The sequence below is a fragment of the Mobula hypostoma genome, chromosome 6 (genome assembly GCF_963921235.1).
Source record: "Mobula hypostoma chromosome 6, sMobHyp1.1, whole genome shotgun sequence".
Classification (NCBI taxonomy): domain Eukaryota; kingdom Metazoa; phylum Chordata; class Chondrichthyes; order Myliobatiformes; family Myliobatidae; genus Mobula; species Mobula hypostoma.
The window spans coordinates 177,624,623-177,645,032 of record NC_086102.1 but is presented as its reverse complement, the minus strand read 5'-3'; the positions used below and the strand labels follow the sequence as shown (position 1 = coordinate 177,645,032).

Sequence of the window (20,410 nt, the reverse complement as noted above, 5' to 3'; positions counted from 1 at the left end):
AAACTTTTTTATGCCATGGACCCCTACCATTAACCAAGGAGTCCATAGACTCCAGGTTGGGAACCCCTGATCTATACTGTATTAATATGCTTTCTAATGTGACGAAAGTACACATAGACTAAGATGTTAACTGTCCTGTGCTGGCACCTGTGGGATCAGCAGTTGGTCTGCCACCTGTCTTCAGGAGAAAGAGAGATAAGGAAAACAATGGAGCAGCATTTGGAGATGTTAATGAAGGGACGGGAGAGTTTAACGGAAGGAGAGCTGTCAAGATTGGCTCCCCTTTGAACCCTGAACTGTTTGAAGTGATGGACAGGCGATACCCCAGCAGGGGGATAAAAAGGAATAGGTTCGCTAAGGCAAGACACACACGACACCACGAGGTAACAAGACCCTGGAAGCGGTGCGCCTCCCACAAGTTGGTGGGAGTTTTGGAGGGCTGGTCGCGGGACCAAGCCATAGACACACAGGGTGGAAAGGTGCGATCGGCGGGAACCTGGTGTGTGTCCGCCCTTGCCTGGGTGCCAGGTTCACCGCAGAGAAACGATCGTATCTGGAAACGGAGGGGTCGCAGTCGGTGACCTCAGAAGACATCACAAAGGGCTCGCCTGAAAGCTGACTGCGAAGAATATTGAAGGTCTGTGTGGAAGCCGTTTGAATATTCATTCGCTTTTGCTCTCTCTCTCCTTCCCCCCACTGTCCATCGCCACGGCAGTGATTACTGTGAACTGAACTCAGTTGAACTGAACTTTGCGTCACTTTGAAACTGGTCACTTACCCCTAGACGACGATAGAGCTTGATTGATCCTGTTATCCTAATTCTGTGTACATGTGTGTTTATCATTGCTGAACTGTTGCATTTATTATCCTTTTGATTAGAGTACTGTGTTGCTTGTTTCTTTAACAAAACTTTCTTAGTTCCAGTAATCCAGACTCCAACTAAGTGATCCATTTCTGCTGGTTTGGCAACCCAGTTACGGGGTACATAACACTAACTAACCTAGCTATCCATTCTTTGGGAACCTGTGATAATGGAGTCCAAGGTCCCTTAACTTACTTTAGTACTTTATACCTTATTGTCCCATTTTAAATTCTTCATACTTCTCTAGCTTGAACTCAGTTTGATACTCCTATACTCAGCTGATCATTTCATTCATATATTCACGGAAGAGGTTAAGTGGAGTAAACTGCACCTCAATCAAGAATGTAGATGAGGCAGGTCTTTTAAAAACACTGAAGAAGAAGGAAAGAGCAAGATTTCATCAGCATAGATTTGTAAGTTACTGTTTTATTTAGTTAATGATGCCACAGGGCAGGATGCCAACTAAATACAGACAGAGACCCTTAACTGGTACTTAGAACAACATAGGAGGTGATGTGGTCCATTGAGTCCAAGCCTGGAAAGGATCCTTAGCAACACACAAAAGTGCTGGATGAACTCAGGAAGTCAGGAGGGAAATAAACAGTCAGTATTTCAGATTCTGATGAAGAGTCTCAGCCTGAATCTGTTTATTTCCCTCCATAGATGCTGCCTGACCTGAGTTCCTCTGGCATTCTGCATGTCTGTTGCTCAAGACTTCTAGCACCTGCAGAATCTCTGGTGCCTCTAATATTTCTCTGTACTCAAGCAACTCAATCTTTTGTGAAAATACCTACCAACATCCTCTGATTGTTTTTGCTTATTGACTGGTGTAGGTTATACTAGGGGTAATTTACAGTAGCTGATTTACCCAACAGCACATCTGGATGGGTAAGAGAACCAGCACCATCAGGTGCAGAACCTGCAAACTTGGTGCAGGCAGCACAGGACAGCAGTGTGCCTGGCTCTCTGCAGCTGTCACCCAGCAGCACACAACTGTAACACTGTGCTATCTAGGGGGGCATGAAAGCAAAAGGACAGGCATGGTGTTTGAAACTGTTGAAAGCTGCCTGCAGTTAATGAATAAGCAGACTGTCCAGTTTGCCAGTCAAAAGAGAAAAGATGTGTAAGAGAGTGGTGTTACTTATCTGGGTTACCACACTTACCTGGGCTGAACTCCATCTGCCACTTCTCGGCCCATTTTCGCATCCTATCCATGTCCCGCTGTAACCTCTGACAGCTCTCTACACTATCCACAACACCCCCAACCTTTGTGTCATCAGCAAATTTACTAACCATCCTTCCACTTCCTCATCCAGGTCATTTATAAAAAATCATGAAGAGTAGGAGTCTCAGAACAGATCCCTGAAGCATACCACTGGTTATCAACCTCCATGCAGAATATGACCCGTTTTTGCCTTCTGTGGGCAAGCCAGTTCTGAATCCACAAAGCAAGGTCCCCTTGGATCCCATGCTCCTTGCTTTCTCAATAAGCCTTGCATGGGGTACCTTATCAAATGCCTTGCTGAAATCCATATACACTACATCTACTGCTCTACCTTCATCAATGTGTTTAGTCCCATCCTTACAGTTCTGCAGACTTCAGCTGTCTCATTTGTTTCGGTCTCTCCAGGTAATTCCAGACAGCCTTGATGATGTTGAGATCAGGGTTCTATGGAGGCCGTACCATCTGAACCCATATTTAAAAAAAAAAGCAGGGTGCCTCAGATTTTTGGAACGCGGGAAGAAAATGGAGCACCCAGTAGAAATCCACGTGGCCAAGGATTGATGTACAAACTCCTTACAGACAGCAGCAGGAATTGAACTCAAATTATTGGTGCTGTAAAGCTTTGGGATAACCACTACACTGCCATGCCACCCTAGAAGTACCCAGAGCAAGAGGAATAGAAACTGGAGTGACTGAAGTGATAAGCAGGTGAGTCCATTTATAAATGTAGGGTTATTTTATCTGAGGAATTTGTAGCAGCCGTAATGCTTTTCTTGTAATCTGTACAATGAACATATTGTCACTGAGACAGCAGAATAGCAGAATTCCTTCGAAACAGGAAGGCCTATAATGTTAATGGTCAGTGGACAGAAGTTTACTGAAGTTTCCCATGCACTTTATTGTCAGGAGGTGGTAGAGTTTTGAAGAAAATAAACAAAGTAATATGTTATGGCTTTGGAACTGTCAATCTCAAGATATCAAATACTAAGGTTTCATATAAAACTTAAAAGCAGCAGTTAGTGTTTCCAATGGAATACATAAGAAATATCAAGATGGTCCCAACCTCATCTGTAATGTCAGGTAATTATTCTGCATTTTATACCTCTTGATTTTGCTTTCCTCTTCATCTTCACCCTTCCTCATAGACACCATTCACTATTCAGTCTGTCCTGGTTTCCTCCCTCTCACACCATAACGTTTGTTTTCTTCTCCCTTCTATATGTGTTTTGTCGCTAGCTTCTGGCAAATCTGAAAGTCCACCAATCTAAAATGAACTATTTATTTCTGTTTAGATTCTATTGAAATAGCAATATTTTTTCCCAGAAGTTTCGATTTAGATTTCAGATTCCCAACATAAGTTATGTTTTCCTCTATGTGTTCTTTTAAGGGGTTACCTCTCATCCAATAATGGATACTGGCAAGCATAGACAAGGGAATCACTGTGAGATATAGTCAGTGTTAACAATGTACAGTACTGTGCAAAACTCTTCCACACCCTAGCAACAGTGTATGTGCCTCAGACTGTAGTGATTTTATATATTGCACAGTACAGCTGCTTCAGGAAAAAAAAATCATAACATATTTGAGTGACAAACCTGACTCTGATATAAGACCAAAAGACATAGGAGTGGAATTAGGTCATTTGGGCCATCGAGTTTGCTCCACCATTCAGATGATTGTAGATGAGAAATGTGAATAACTTGTTCACAGAGATATTTGGAAAGTTGTTAGAAATTTAGGATTAAATCCTAAATTATGTAGCTGTAATGATGGATAGCAATTTTTAAATATTTAAAACAGTTGCTGAAATTTTTCATAAAAATTATACCATGTTGTTTAACATCTTGTTAGGAAAGGAAATTGAAAGAAAATTAAAATGTCATCAGTGTTTTGGATTCTCTTACACTTTTGCATATGGGCTGTCCATAAAAGATCACAAGTAATGATCAATATAGAGTAAATCTGTATTTATATTTCTCCATAAGTCATGATGCTAGTAGCTCTAGCTGAATTTTATCAAGAAATTACAATAGTTTAAAATAAAATGGTTTATCAATTTTAATACTACTTAATCATCTTATACATGTTTTTTTTCTGATTCACTCTGCAAAATTATTCACACTAAGTTTAAAACAATAATAAATTTATAATTAAAAATCATTATGGAATGAAGTGAACCTCTAAATTCAAGTAACATTGTACTTGTTATGAATAAAGCAAAGTACACAACACCAGAAAAATATTGGTAATTCAAAAGTGTTTGCTCATTCTTCTTAATACTTTGAAACACTTCAAGGATGTTGCTGTTTGTCCTTGTCAGGCATATTTACAGAAAAATGTTGAACCCTTGAGCTGGTGTCACTTCATTCGCAAATCTTTTAGAAACAGTTTTACCACTCAGAGAAAATGTACTGTACTTTAGACGTGCAAACTGAGCAGCTGCTTAAAAATTACTGTCATTAGTATTATGTAATTATTACCAGGGTAAAACAACAACTGTTGAATTCTCCCAACAGAATTTGGAAAAGGGGCCAAGAAATTAATTTTCTTTGTGCTGAAAAAATTAGTGTAGTTAAAATGGGTTTAATCTGTGCAAAGCAAAAGTGCCATTTCAGAATGTCATCAGTCTTGAATTTTTGGTGGAAATGCTTCCAGCATAAAGCTAATGACATAATTCATGGTCAGCCTGTTTATAGGTGTGTTACCTCACCAACCTAAAAAGAGCAGTTGAGTATTACTTATTGAGTAACCAATTTACAGCTGGAATGAGATTATTAAATAGCCAATCACAGTGAAATCACAATTTTTACCAGGCTGTTCCACAGCTTTTAGCAGTTTCACTGACTATTCTTCAAACTTCAACACATAAGACCCTTTCTTGTAACTTCCATGATGTCTCTACAATATTACTTTCAAATTGTCTGCTTTTAGGGTGAGATGGAAATAGAACGTATGGGGTGAAGGAGGAATAACTGGCAACTACATTGAGAGAAGGCACAGGAGGCCTCATCTACAAAGACTTCAGCAATTCAAGGCCTAAACAGATCCATGCTCATGTCAAGAGTTCTGAGGAGCAACAAGTCTTCAGGTAACACTTAAGCATGGATGTCCTCACAGATTTGTGAACTCTTGTGACATCATACATAGTCACATATGCACTGGATATCTCTCAGCATCAACGTTGGTCACCCTGAACATCCTAGTCTAGGATTATTTTGGGTCTCAGCAATCTGTTCTCTACACTACCTTACAATGCTGTTTGCCGGTATATTAAAGAGTCACCCAAGCTTTATACTCAAACGTATATGCCTTTCCTTTAGCTCACAGGGGCAGGTAAATCAGACCAGAAGATTTGCTAGTGTTGCAGATTTTTTTTCAAAGAAGAGACACTTGTGAATTTAATAGTGTAAAACTTTTAACTTACTGGGGATCTGCTAACAACCTCCTGCCAGGAGCACCTGGGTGTAGCTATGGAATATTTCAAAGACTCCAATGTACACAGTCCATTTATCCAGCAGGCTCTCTAACTATAAGACTATATAAGACATAAGAGCAAAATTAGGGTATTCAGCGCATCGACGCTGCTCTACTTTAAGTATAGCCAACGACTTGAATTCCACATATTCATCACTAAATAAATTCCTCCTCATCGCCATTCTAAATGGACATCCCTCTATTCTGAGACTGTGCCCTCAGGTCCTAGACTCCCTCACTAAAGGAAACATCCTCTCCACGTCCACTCTATCTAGGCCTTTCAATATTCGATAGGTTTCAATAAGATCCATCCTCATTCTTCTAAACTTCAATGAGTACAGGCCCAGAGCTATCAAATGCTCCTCATACATTAACCCTTTCATTCCCAGAATCATTCTCATGAACCTCCTCTGGGCACTCTCCAATGAGAACACATCTTTTCTTAGATAAGGCAACCAAAACTGTTCATGATACTCCAAGTGTGGTCTGACCAATGCTTTATAAAGCCTTGGCATTACACCTTTCCTTTCCTTTTTATTCAAATCCTTTCGAAATGAAGCTAACATTGCATTTGGCTTCCTTAACACTTGACTCAACTTGTAAGTTAAACCTTAGGGAATCCTCACATTGATTCCTTTGCACCACTGATTTCTGAATTTTCTCCCTGTTTAGAAACATTTTCATGCCTTTATTCCTTCTACCAAAGTACAAGTCCTTACACTTCCCTACAGTATATTCTATCTGCCAATACTTCACCCATTCTCCTAATTTAAGTCCTATAATTCCTTCCCTGTAATAACATGGGCTCTTATCTTGCTTAGCAACCTGATGTGCTGCACCTTATCAAATGGCTTTTGAAAATCCAAGTAAATAACGTCCATTGTATTTTCTTTGTCTACCCTAACTGTTATTTCCTCAAGGAATTCCAACAGATTTGTCAGGCAAGATTTCCCCTTAAGGAAATCCTGGTGACTTTGGCCTATTTAATTATGTATCTCCAAGTACCCCAAAACCTCTTCCTTAATAATGGACTCCAAAATCTGTCCAATCACTGAAACTAGGCAAACCAGCCAATAATTTTCTTTCTTCTGTCTCCCTTGCAAGTTCTGTGACACTTAAAATTTTCCAGTCCTCCAGAACCATTCCAGAATCTAGTGATTCTTGAAAGATCATTACTAATGACTTCACAATCTCCTCAGCTACCTCTTTCAGAACTCTGTAGTGTTATCCATCTGGTCCAGGTGACTCATCTACCTCAAGGTCTTTCAGCTTCCCATGCACCTACCCCTTAGTAGTAGCAACTGCACTCACTTCTGCCCCTGCCACTCGAATTTCTGACAACCTGCTAGTATCTTCCACAGTGGAGACATGCAAAATACCCCCTAAATTCATTTGCCGTTTCTTTGTTCCCCCATTACAACCGCTTCAGTATCATTTTCCAGTGGTCCAATATTGACTCTTGCCTCCCTTTTACTCTTTATATATCTGAGAAAGCTTTTGTTATCCTCATTTGTATTTTTGGTTAACTTGCCTTCATATTTCATTGTTTCTCTTACTGTTTTTTTCATTGCTTTCCGCTGATTTTTAAAAGCTTCTCAATCTTCTAACTTCCTTCTGATTTTTTGCTATATTGCATGATCTCTGTGATATTATGCTCACTCCCCATTAGCCACATCCTCCCACCAGAATGCTGCTGTTTCTTTCAATGTATCTATCTTATGTCTTCTGAATATTCCTAGTAACTCCAGCCATTACTGATCTGCTGTCATCCCTTCTAGTGACCCCTTCCAATCAACTTTGGCCAGCTCCTCTTTCGTGCTTTTGTAATTTCCCCTTATTCCACTGCAATACTGATATATCTCTTTTTAGCTTCTCCCTCTCAAACTGCATGGTCCCTCCCCGCTTCCAGCATTGGTACGGCTGTTGTTCACATTGCTTTTCACAGGGTAAACCTGCTGACTGCAGCTAAGTGCTGGTGCCTGTGTTTGAACATATTGAAGCACACCAGTCTATGAGCGGTAATGAAGTGGAAACTATGCATCTCCACCAGGGAAATTTTTTCAACATTGCCTAATGGTGCTTCTGGTAACGCTTCTTCAAACAATGTTAGCACATTACACATTACTTCTTTAATGCACAAAGTAGAAAAGGAATTTCAAGGCCAGTAAATTCAAAACATTCCCATATTTAAAACAATGCAGGCAATTTTACAAAATGAAGTCCATCTCATTGTTATTGTTTCAACTTAATGTGACATGTTACCTTGATTTGTGACCTTCAAATCAATCCAAACTGGATTTAGGGATGAACTAAAACTAGGAAATATTAATTTTATATAACTATAATTTTGTGAAAACCTATACATATATTTTAGTGATAAAGTTTTTGGATACTGAGTAATACAATCTTACAGAATATGAAAAGCATCTAAAAAGATATTTAGTTTTGAATGGGACAGTACCTAAACACAAATCATTACTTTTAAATATTAAGACTTAAATATGAATTTGTAAACCAATATAAAGCAACATGTCATCAGAGCAGATAATCACATATTTAAAATGTCAAATCACAAACACTGACTTTCAAATTACAGGTATAAAGTCTAAATGAGATATTTGACCAGAACATTACAACAAATTGCAGTCTTCTAACATTAACTGCACATTGAATACACTAATAGTTTTATATTTAAAATCTTTGATTTATGTTAGTACCTAATGGGAAAAACATTGCAGCCAATGTAAATTATCATACGCTGGTTTCAATAATAAACTGTTACATTACAACACTAATAGATTTGGAATTGAATCGAAGGGAATTGTTAAATGTGGCACTGATTTTCAATGAGCAGGAAAACATGGAACCAAATGTAAAATAGATTAAAGACATGTTTCCCTGTCGATACCCTTCCCTGAGTAAGCTTTCTTCTCTTTTCCCATTTCATTGTAAGCAGGGCAGCTGAAAAGTGGAAAAAAAAGAAACAAAAATAAATTTGCCAATGTTCGGTTATAATGAACCAGAAACGCTACTAAATATAACTTGCAGTAACTACCGGTGGAATGATCCATGCGGTTGTTTAGGATGCTGTGCAATTCAGCATTTGTAAATTTTGTTTCATTCAAATTAATAATTTAAGGAGACAACATATCAGCAAGCAAGAGAACAAAAAACAAAATCAAACCTTTTACACTACAGCTGTGCAGATAAAAATTAATCGAAGTTTACTTTGTGTAATTTGTGCCTGGTTTCTCAGAATATTTAAAGGTTCTTACCTCATTCGGTTCTGTAGCTTCTACACAGCTTGTGTAAAAGAGTTAACAGTCAAAAAACGTTACACAGTAATGACGCATAAACGTTGAAAAGATCAAAGGGATGATGGACTTACCTTTTGGGGAATTAGCTTCTAGAGAGGTAAGGAAGGGGAGCTTATGACAGAAATGGAATGGAAAAGGTAGGTTAAGAGAGATGCTACTCAGACATTCAACACTGCTAGAAATATCATTGCATTAGAACATAGAAGAGTACAGCACAGGAACAGGCCATTCGACCCAGAATGTTGTGCTGAACCAGCTAAAAAGCAAATCAAAACCACCCAGGCACTAATCCCTCCTACTTGCACCATGTCCATATCCCTCCATCTTCGTTACATCCATGTACCTATCCAAATGTCTCTTAAAAGCCTCTAATGTATTTACCTCTACTGCTATACCAGGCAGCGCATTCCAAGGACCTATGACTCTGAGTAAAAAAAAAAAACTTACCCCACACATCCCCCTTGAACCTACCTTTTCTCAACTTCAGTGCATGACCTCCGCTATTAGACATTTCAACCCTAAGAAACCCTGTGGACTCTATGCCTTGTATAGCCTTTACCAGATCTCCCCTCAGGATTCTGGTGCTCCAAAGAAAAAACCCAAGTTTATCCAGCCTCTCATGATAGCACATACCCTCTAAACCAGGCAGCATACTGGTAACCTCTTCTGCACTCTCTCCAAAGCCTCAACATTCTTCCTATAGTGGGGCCAGATGGTTGACTAGAACTGTAGAACTCCAGATATTTTCTCTGAATGCTACTTGGCATGATGTTTTATTTTGCTTATCATTTGAACTTCCAGCCAGACTCATACTATAGATTTTAAACAAAAAAGTGACACGCTTTAAAACAGCAAGACTCAGTATTTTCTGTTACTACTTATTTTTTTTAAACTTCCCACTCTATCAAACTTCAATGTACACTAATTTGGAAACTAGCCAGAAGAATGGTAAGATTAGGAACTGTAGGTTGATGAGAAACTAGATTTGCAATTGCTATTACCAAATGCGTATTAGTTCTTCATGTAAACATTGAACAGAAAGGGTCTCAACATGGGGCAGCCTAGCAAGTTAGTGTGAGGATACCACTTCCATGCTGGAGTGATAGAGAATTCTATTCATCAATTTCTCGTGCATCAGCAGCAACCTATTGAGCATAATGGGAGTTTAGGGTTATCTGAAAGTGAAAAGTACTAGGGCCATAAGATATAGGAGCAGAATTAGGCCATCTAGCCCATTGGGTCTGCTCCACAATTTCATCATGGCTGATCCATTTCTCTCTCAGCCCTAAGCTCCTCGTATCCCTTCATGCCCTGGCTAATCAAGAACCCATCAAACTCTCTCTTGAGTATACCGAATGTTCTGGCCTCCACAGCCACCTGTGACAATGAATTCCACAGATTTGCCACTCCCTGCCTAAAGAAATTCCTCATCTCCCTTCTAAATGGATGTCCCTCTATTCTGAGGTTCTATCCTCTAGTCTTGGCCTCCATAGGAAACATCCTCCCCACATTCACTCTATTGAGGTCTTTCAACATTCGATAGGTTTCAATGAAATCCCCTCTCATTCTGAATTCCAGTGCATAGAGGCCCGGAGTCATCAAATGCTCCTCATACGATAAGCCTTTCAATCCTAAAATCATATTCCTTTGAACCCTCTCCAATGTCAGCACATCCTTACTTAGATCAGAGGCCCAAAACTGCTCACAATACTCCAAGTGAGGCCTCACCAGTGCCTCATAAAGCCTCAACATTACATCCTTGCTAAGGCTATGGATGTAATAAGTGGAGAAGAATAGAAAGAGTTATAGGTGTATCCGTCTGTGTTGTACATCAAAGAGGCTATAGAATGGAGTGTTGGCAGAATCTGTCTCGAGTCTACCTGACTGTTCTTTCATGACAGCAAAGTTGTGCAGCATGCCAGTTATTTTAATAAACCCTGGCACTTGCTCAGCTATAAAAGGGCTCAAATGAAACCAAGCATTATATTGTTTCAAGATACCAAGGCTCAACAGTTGTCAGACTTATTATTGCTACAGGGCTCTCCTTTTGTACCCAGAGTGCACCTGGGCATGGTGATGCCACAATTTTCTGAGAATTGTAAAAGAAATTTGTCATTATTGCTTGTTCCACAAATCTCCTTAATATCTTTTTTCCCATATAAAATATGAAAGCATAATGGAGCCCAAACGTGAACAGCCTTTCTTTCTTTCTAAGTTCTGGCACGGCAGTGCAGTGGTTAGCACAACGTGTTACAGTATCAGCGTCTCGGGTTCATTTCCCACTGCTGTCTGTAAGGAGTTTGTACATTCTCCCCATGACCACAGGGGGTTTCCTCCGGGTGCTCCAGTTTCCTCCCACAGGTCATGCTAAATTGTCCCATGATAAAGGCTAAGATTAATTTGGGGGATTGGCAGGTGGTACAGCTCAAATGGGTGATTGGGCCTACTCCACGCAGTATCTAGATAGATGAATGGATTCATTTTGTCTGGGCTAAGCTGGAAACAGGAAGATATTTCCTTTGGCTAGACGATCTACAACAAGAGGTTGCAGTTTCAGGTGCCAGGGTAGGAGATTTTTGGACTGAGGTGAAAAGAAATTTCTTTACTTAGAGCGTGGAATTCATGAGCCCAGTGTTGTAGATGCTGTGAGTAAATATATTGAAGTATAAGAAAGAAGTGCAAAAGGCCTCCATGGGTAAGGGAGAGAGCAAGAATATGACTTTGAGATTGATGATCACTTATGAACATATTTGAACGGCAGAGTAGACTTAAAGGGCATAACATTTCTCCTTATGTCCAGGTGGCCATTCAGCCCATCAAGTCTATACCATGTCTCAGAGTATTTCCATTCCCCTACTAATAATCACAGTCAAATCAGCAACCCCCCCCCCCACCCACCTCTCAGATTTCACTAGTAACCTACACACTAGAGACAATTTAGTATGTGTACCAATTAAAACATCATTGGGACTTGGGGTAAAAACTGGAGCACTACACACAGCAGGGGAAAAGTGTGCATCAAAATCAGAATCAATTCCAGATCTCTGGTGCTGATGCAGTAGTTCTCCCAGCTGTGACACCCACTCCTATCTACCAGAATGACCCACTCTACCCATTTTCTATATTTCACTGTGATTTAGTCTTTATTAGGCCACGAGCCAATGTAAGTTAGGTTTGTAACAGCTGGTTGTGAGGGTGGAGAAAATTAGCTTTGAATTGTTGGATCAGCTACTTATTCAAGAGCCTGCTAAGTTTTCAGTGAAGGTAAGTAAACAGATTTAGAAGAACTTCAGAAACACCCTTGACAGATTTTACAGTTTATCAGATGAGATTTGAATCTTTTCCATTGTTCCACAAACCCATCTTCTGCTGTAATTTCAGTTTGAATCTACTTTCAGTGTGGAATTAAGTGCTTTGTCAGTTGCTTACATCCCCATTTCACATCCTGTTAAATAAGACCATAAGACATAGGAGCAGAATTGGGCCATTTGGCCCATCAAGTCTGTTCCACCATTCCATCATGGCTGATCCATTTCTCTGTTCGCCCCATTCTCCTGCCTTCTCCCCGATAAACTATCAATCTCTGCCTTAAATATACCCAGAGACCTAGCCTCCACGGCTGCCTGTTGCAACAAATCCCACAGATTCACCATCCTCTGGCTAAAGAGATTCCTCCTCATCTCTGTTCTAAATGGATGTTACTCTATTTTGAGGCTGTGCCCTCTGGTCCAATTTTCCCTCACCAAAGGAAACATCTACTTCTCTGATAACTAACTCAAAGACAACCTTGAAAATGTAGAATTAGGCACACTTTTTAAGAAGTAAATGACCTTTTATTTTCCTATAAAAGTGAGCTGCTAATTATATGGACAGTAAGCATGTGATTATCAAAATGTGTTACCATCCTTCTCATTATCCAAAACACCAAACTACTCCTTATATACTCAGTATCTATTGACTAAAATAGTGTTATTCTTCAACTATTTCAGCTTATTACGGAAGTAACTGTAAATAAAGTACCTTTTTGATTCAAAGAATGTATTCTTATTTTTTGCATTTTCGGTGTTCATGGGGAGGGCTTTCCATACAGAGGTTTTGGCCATTTCATCAGATATGTTAATTTCAGAAGGATCATTCCTTTTAAAAAAGAGTTAAACTTTGAAAAATCATTCTACTAAAAATGAATATTTTTTCTGAAATAATTCTTAACAGCTGACATTTAATGTTTAAAATATTTTAAATATCCCTGTACTTATTGTAAAAGGAACAATAAACATTTACAGAATAAAACAAAAATTTTAAAGAATTCATACTCTAGTAGAAATGACAGATTAATTTTACCACATTTCAAATCAGTTCGTTCATAGCCTTTACCCAAGGTGACCAAACATATTACCCTTTTTCAGGACTGCTAATTTCACACCAAGGAGTTAGACCTAAGGTGTGGCAATAAAAAGATAAAGAAATGAGGTATAATGGGACAATTTCAGCTCTCTGATCTCAGTTTCACCTGTGAGGGGATCCTGGAGTGCCCTATTTTAACTGTTTGAAGAGAGAGAGAGTTATTTACCACCGATATGTTGCTTTTGAAAAGAGAGAGAGAGAGAGATGAAGATTAATGGTTGGACTGTCACTTTAAGGCATCGGAAGTAACTTCGGATTTCTACTGAGTTGGGCTTGGAGACAGCACCGAGCAGCTTGAAAGTTGCTATGATGACCAACAGGACATTATTGATGTTACTTCCAAGGACTTGTTGCCTGCTTGCATTCCTTTACAGACAAAGGAAGGAGGGATTATTTGAATGACAGTTGATGCTCAGTATTGTGAGATAAATAGGTCGTCAGATGATGCAGACCTCAGACACTTGATCTGGACACTGAATGAGCATTGTTGTGCCCGCAGAGAAAGTGGGTTTTGGAGGATTGATCAGGCGGATCGATCCAAATTGCTCTTCCAGTGAAGGAGAAGGGGTTGACTGGTGGGGAGTTGTCTATGTGTCCACCCTTGCCAGGGTGATAGCTCCACCACAGGGAAACCGGTCCCCCTGGTTAAAGTCACAGTCGGTGACGTGAAGGATTTCGGAGGACGATGAGAAGATCGACGGCAACAGCTCACCTGAACACTCAACTCTCTCTCTCTCCATCGCTATTCAACTACATACCACGAACTGAACTGAACTTTACTCAACGTCGTAAGACTATCTTTTTACCCCTAGACTTAAAGAAACTTAGTTTTTCATATATCTATTTCCACACTTACTGATTTACCTTACTTATATATATATAAAATCATTGCTAACCTGTTTGATTTATTTACATTGATATTTACTGTATTGCATAGTTATTAATAAATATTAGTAGTTTATAGCAATACTAGACTCCAAAGTGGTTTCTATTTCTGCTGGTTTCTTTAACCCCGTCACAGGGTACGTGACACACCGATGCAAGGGAGGTCACCGAAAGTCATTAGAAGTTGGTGCTTAAACTTATGTCTGGCTATCTTTGGGACCAGAGGGGATTGAAGTAATCAAGAAGAGAATAAAGGATGACTATGGAGGGCATCTAGAGAACTGGAATAACCTTCAAATACTATTTTTGAAAAACATTATTATTCTGAGGCTGGCACCACTGTCTGTGCAATCATGCCCACTCTAGGTGTGCCACTAGGTCTAAAATGGGCTATAGAATTGTGTGCCCTGCCTCCCTCCTTCCCAGTACCCCTTCCACCCATTAAACCCGTGTATGGAGACCAAAACAACCATAGTACTGTGTACACATAGTTGCTTTTTCAGTTCCCAGAGGGACAGCAGATAGTCTTCCCAAGTCACAAAAATAACAATAAATATTTCCTTATAATTAAGCTGCATGGTACCTCAAAGAAAGCCTGTAACATAAATACTACCTGTAAGCTCCTTCCAATGGTAAATGAATTGTTCCTTCCTCTGCTAATGTTAGCATTATTTGTTCTTCCTTTGGAATTAAGAAATTTTCTATTAATAAATGATTATTCACTTAAACAAATAAATTGTATACAAACCTGACGGCATGGCTATTATTTTCTTCCCCCTTTTTAGCCCAAAATTAGTTATTGTGCTTTTCTTGAGCAGTAAAGTTGATCTTGGATGAAACTAGCCATCTTGCTGGGATTTACTACCTTAAATAGGGGACAAATAAAAACTGGGCAACAGCACTGTTGGGAAAATGAACCCTTAGGCAGCACCACAAACAAGGTGACGTTGACACCTATAGGTCTCCATCCTCAAAGAGCAGGTGTGTTGTACTCATAAATAGCAAAACAATAGCAAAGTAAGCCCTTAGCTGCCTTGGTCAGAAGTTGCTGGCTGGCTCCCATTCAGATTCTCCAATCCGAATGGGCAGCCCTACAGCCTCTAAGGTACAACTTGCTTGAGGCAAATGTCTGCCCAGTGGGATCCTGGGAAAATCACATAGGAGATGTTGTGATGTCACTCCCAGCTTATTAATACACTAGTTAAAGTTAATTGCACCAACCCGAGGCAAGTTGACAATTCCCTCAGCAGGAATTCTTCAAAACTATTCAAATAGAGCAGAGATGTGGTCATAAAGTTTCTACCACACTGCTCCTTGTAAGCATCCCATATGCTAATTCAAGTAACCAACACAGGAAAATCAATCCCTATATCCACAATGTACTAACTAGGTAAAGTTTTTAGTATATACAAGAAAGAAACCATAATTCTGTAAGATAAGATAGTTTAGTCTTACATATTTAAGACTAACTACGCACAATGTTCATCATTAGGTTAAGATGGTCTACATGCATGCACACAAACCAGTATGTAACTTCATTTCCCTCTGAGTCTACTACCTATTTAAAATATAATTGGTATTCTCTTTTAACTCAAGATAATTTGTTCAGTGAAGTATTGAATTTCTTTGAGAGGTCAAGATCCTGGATCTCCCTCAATGCCACCATTTAGTCTACAGCAGTTAAAGGTCCACCATCCCTTCTGAAGGGCAAATATGAATGGACTATATATAACATACTTGCTGTGGATATTCACTTGGCAAAAACAAACAAAATAAGGTACTTCAAGAATGCACTAAGCCAATAAATCTTCATTTATCTTTGGTTTTTCATACCCCTTAGGCAGCCTAAAGCTTTTTCAAAGAATATGTATTATTTAACACCATGTAATATTGCTGTCAAAACCACAAACAACTACTGATCATCAGGCAATTTATATTTCCGATACTGGGTGAGAGACAACTAAGCCCGGATACCAGGTGAATTATTTTGCTCCATTTTGAACATGACAATGGGATAATGGCAAATTCAGGCCCTCCCTCCCCAGGTTATGAACAACCAACTTATGGACACCCTAAATGAGATCCTTAAATTTATTAAATTCAAAAGTCTGACATATACAGTGTATGTATTTGTTCCCATGAATCGCAGAATTAGTTTTCTGCCTTTCTACTTTTAGTGATTGTTCTTTCTTAATTGGTCAAACAAGAACCAGACTTGAGGGTAATAACCCGCTTAAATGTAATCACCCTGCAGTAATCATCAAACCTGGCTCAAGAACTAGCCCTTTGGTTCGTACTGTCTGCACCAAATGATGCCAAATTAAATTAAATCTTTTTTGCCTGTCCAGGATACAGATCCCTCCAGTCCTTGCATATTCATATGTACTGTACATACAACAACCTCGTTAACACCAGTATTGAGTGTTCTTCCACTACTACCAAGTTAGTTCAAGCAACTACCATTCTCCGTGTAAAAACAAAACTTTTCCCTTTCTCACCTAAATGCATGTTCTCTGGTATTTGACATTTCTGCCCTGGGAAAGAGATTCTGATTATCTACCCTATCTATACCTCTCATAATTTTATAAACTTCTATCAGGTCTTCCTTCCGCCTCTGATCTTCCAGAGAAAACAACACAATTCTTTTCAACCTTTCCTTATTGTTCATACTCTCCAATGCAGGCAGCATCCCGGTAAACCTCTTCTGCACCATTTCCAAAGACCTCACATCCTTTTTATAATGGGTGATCTGTATTGCACACCATACTCCAAGTGTGGCACAACATTTTATACAGCTGCCCCAAGATTTCTCTACTTTTATATTCAATGCCCTAATTAATAAAAGCAAACATACCATATGACTTCTTCCCCACACTATCTGTTTGTGCGGCCACTTTCAGTGAGCTATGGACCAGGATCCCGAGATCCCTCTATATAAGGGTTCTCACCCTGGGGTCCACCACAGATCCCTCGGTTAACGGTAGGAGTTCAGGCATAAAGACAGGTTCAGAACCCCTGCGCTATGTAAATGCTTTTAAGAATCCAGCTATGAACTGGATACCTTCTCCTTAAATTTGACCTCTGAAACAGTTGTCTTCAGAGCACAGGCTGCCAGTTTCATCACAGGAAGCAACTTAAGTGATGTGCTCTGGAAACTGATAGCCAATCGCTTGTATTGATATTCAATAAAAACAATGTAACATTCACTACAGTCGTCTGAAAGCCATGGAAACCAGCCAAAGAGTTTGGGATGTCCTAATTCTGTATCACTTTAATTGTGAAAAATACTCTGCAAATTGGCACTTACCAGCATCACTCAGTACAATACTGTGAAGGTATGGCTACCTTATCAAGTAATTGCATATTTTCAATATATGGACAAAATTGAGTGATTAGGCACCCATACAGACAAAATCAGCTGTAACCCAAGGATGCCTGTCAAACTGAAAGGGCAGGCATTTGGATAGCCCCATTAAAATGTAGTTCCACCATTGGCACACTTCCTTTTCGGGTGACCCAGTCCCTGAGAAATTAGATCAGTGTGGCTGCTGTTGGGAGGATGAATCCTAATCTATATTTGGTGGTGCTGCCAATTTCAACTGATGCCCTTTGTGATTACACTATTTCTTCCCAAGAGGACCACTGAAGACGAGGACCTGCTTTGAATATGGCAATTTTGAGGAACCGTTCAATACTATGGTTTGTCAGGCATTCCTTGATTATGCTGGCTCTGTTAAAAATATATAATATTATTCATTTGCCAGGTTTAATTAGGTTATATCACAATAAATCTATTGGGCTTTGAGGAAGTCCACTGACATATGTAACTCTACCAGTAGAAAATGAATAATAGTCTTAACTAATTGCCAGACAAATTTGAGAAACCAACAGCCAAAATAAAAATTTAAAATAAAATATACCAAAACATAAACCAGGGTACATTTCCAGCTGGTTCAGATTCTGCCCAAATGTTCTTGTATAGTGTCAAACCCAATCCACAAATTAGGCATCGGTGATATATATGTTTCTTACTTCCTTTTCTTCATCTTCTAACTTTTTCTTTTTACTCTCAGGCATCAAGTCATCCAGCCAGCTCAGTTCTCGCTTAGTGAAAATGAAATCCATCAGCTTTCGGATAAACACAAGTGCCAAAACCTGCAAAGTATGCAAACTTCAGTCATCAAGAGAGCTGAAAAAATATGATGAATTGGGGAAAAAACTTCAATTTTTGAATTTTTAAAAAATTTTATATGTTTCCTATGTACATTCCCAAATAAATAGTCAGGATTCGCAGCCCTCCGGTAAAAAATGATATCGTATCCGTTAAATAGGGGCCGTGGACAATTCTGATTTGATGGAGATGGATGTGAAAGCACAGAGGAACATCTGGAAACATTTCTGAAACGCTCGTTCGCTGCTGTCGTTACTGCGCGGTTGGGAATCTTTCGGAGGGAAGGCCTCAAAATCCCCGGCTTTGCCTGCTGTTGGCGACCGAGATTGAGGTCAAATCGTTTGGATAGAGATGGCGCTCAGTACTCGGTGTCGGAGAGCAGATCAGAGCTCGAAGTTTTCGGATGACTCAGAGTCGGACTGCGGTCGGGCATGGCAGGGAGATTTTTTCTTCCTTCTCCCGTCTGCGAGAGATGTGGGACATTTGAGAGACTTTGAACTTTTACTGTGCCATGGACTGTTCTTCATAAAGTTATGGTATTGTTGCACTGTTGTAACTATATGTTATAATTATGTGGTTTTGTTAGTTTTATTCAGTCTTGGTCTGTCCTGTATTTTGTGATATCACACCGGAGGAAATATTGTATCATTTCTTAATGCATGCATTACTAAATGACAATAAAAGAGGACTGTGTGTCTTCATAATCTAAATAATCTAAAAAAGATTGTTAGGTAGTTTTACTTGTAAGTAGGACCAGTATCATAAGGCACAAAAACGGGCCCTTCAGCCATTACCCACGTCAGTACTTTTACCTAGTTTACATTTTCCTGGGTTATGACCTTTAAAGCCTTGCTTATTTAAGTTTTATCTAAATGTTTTCCAGATGGAAATCATACCTGATTCTATCACCTCCTCTGTTAGCATTCTCCCAATAGTAACCATACTGTGATTAAAAAAAAACATTCACCCTTCAAATTCCCTTTAAAGCTCATTCCTCTCACTTTGAACTCACATCTTTTAACTCTCATTTTTTAATACTCATATAATAGCCAATTGATTTTGATTATCTACCCTATCTCTGCCTCCCATTCTGGTCCACCTGTTGGTCATCCTTCAGAGTGAACAAGCACAGCCTATCCAGTGTCTCCCTAGAACTGAAGTCACCCAGTCCAAGCAATATCCTGGTAAATATCGTTTCCATTCTCTCCAACACAATCACATCCATCCTGTTGTGTAGCACCCAAAACACTACACAGCACTCCCAAGTATGGCCTAACCAGTGTTATGTGAAGTTGCAACATAATGTTTTAGGACTTATATTTAATGTCATGACTCATGAAGACACAAAATGCCATATGCCTTCTACATCACTATTGACCTACGTTGCCAGTTTCATCAAACGATAGATTTGAACCCCTAGATCTCTGTTCATCAACATCTAAGTGCCAACCATTTACTGTGCATGTCCTAGCACTATATTATTTCCCATCATGCATCAGCTCATGCCTGTCAAGTTTAAATTTCATTTGCCAATGCACTGCTCAGCTTTCCAACTGATCTGCCGGAGCTTTGGACAATTTATTTATTGAGATACAGCGTGGAACAGACCCTTCTGTCCCTTTGAGCCATATTGCCCACCAATCCCCAAATTTAATCCTGACTTAATCATGGGACAACTTACAAAGATCAGTTAACCTACCGATTGGTTTACCTTTGGATTGTGGGAAGGATATGGGAGCACCCGGAAGAAACCCAAGCAGTCGCAGGGAGACTCCTTACAGGCAGTGGCGGGAAGTGAACCGGAGTCACCTGTGCTATAAAGTGTTGTGCTCACCACTATGCTACCATGCCAGCCCTCAGCATTTCTCACTATCCACACCATCAATTTAGACATCCGTCTGCAAAACTTACTAATTACACAACCTAGACTCATATCCAAGTTGTTCGTCCATATCTCAAACAACAAAGGTCTCAGTACTGATTTCTACAACTTGTCATAGGCTTCCAATCAGGAAATTGGAATCGAGCCAATTTTGGATTCAATTAGCTAGCTCATCTTGGGCCCTAAGGGC

At 39.5% G+C, this 20,410-nt stretch overlaps 1 protein-coding gene across 3 annotated transcripts in view; it reads right to left on the bottom strand.

Moving 5' to 3' along the window:
- Window positions 1-5,703: 5,703 nt before the first annotated feature.
- LOC134348634 (sodium-driven chloride bicarbonate exchanger-like) overlaps window positions 5,704-20,410 on the bottom strand; it is a 258,317-nt gene continuing 243,610 nt past the window's right edge. For 2 of the 3 annotated variants that reach the window (XM_063052326.1, XM_063052327.1), the window contains 4 exons: window positions 18,200-18,322; window positions 14,781-14,848; window positions 12,899-13,015; window positions 5,704-8,522 (listed from right to left, as the gene is read on the bottom strand). In XM_063052326.1, coding sequence (XP_062908396.1) covers window positions 8,444-8,522; window positions 12,899-13,015; window positions 14,781-14,848; window positions 18,200-18,322 — 387 coding nt within the window. In that variant the 3' untranslated portion in view covers window positions 5,704-8,443. Of the gene's footprint in view, window positions 8,523-8,949; window positions 8,990-12,898; window positions 13,016-14,780; window positions 14,849-18,199; window positions 18,323-20,410 lie in introns of all 3 variants that reach the window. The other variant, XM_063052328.1, reaches the window with a different exon arrangement.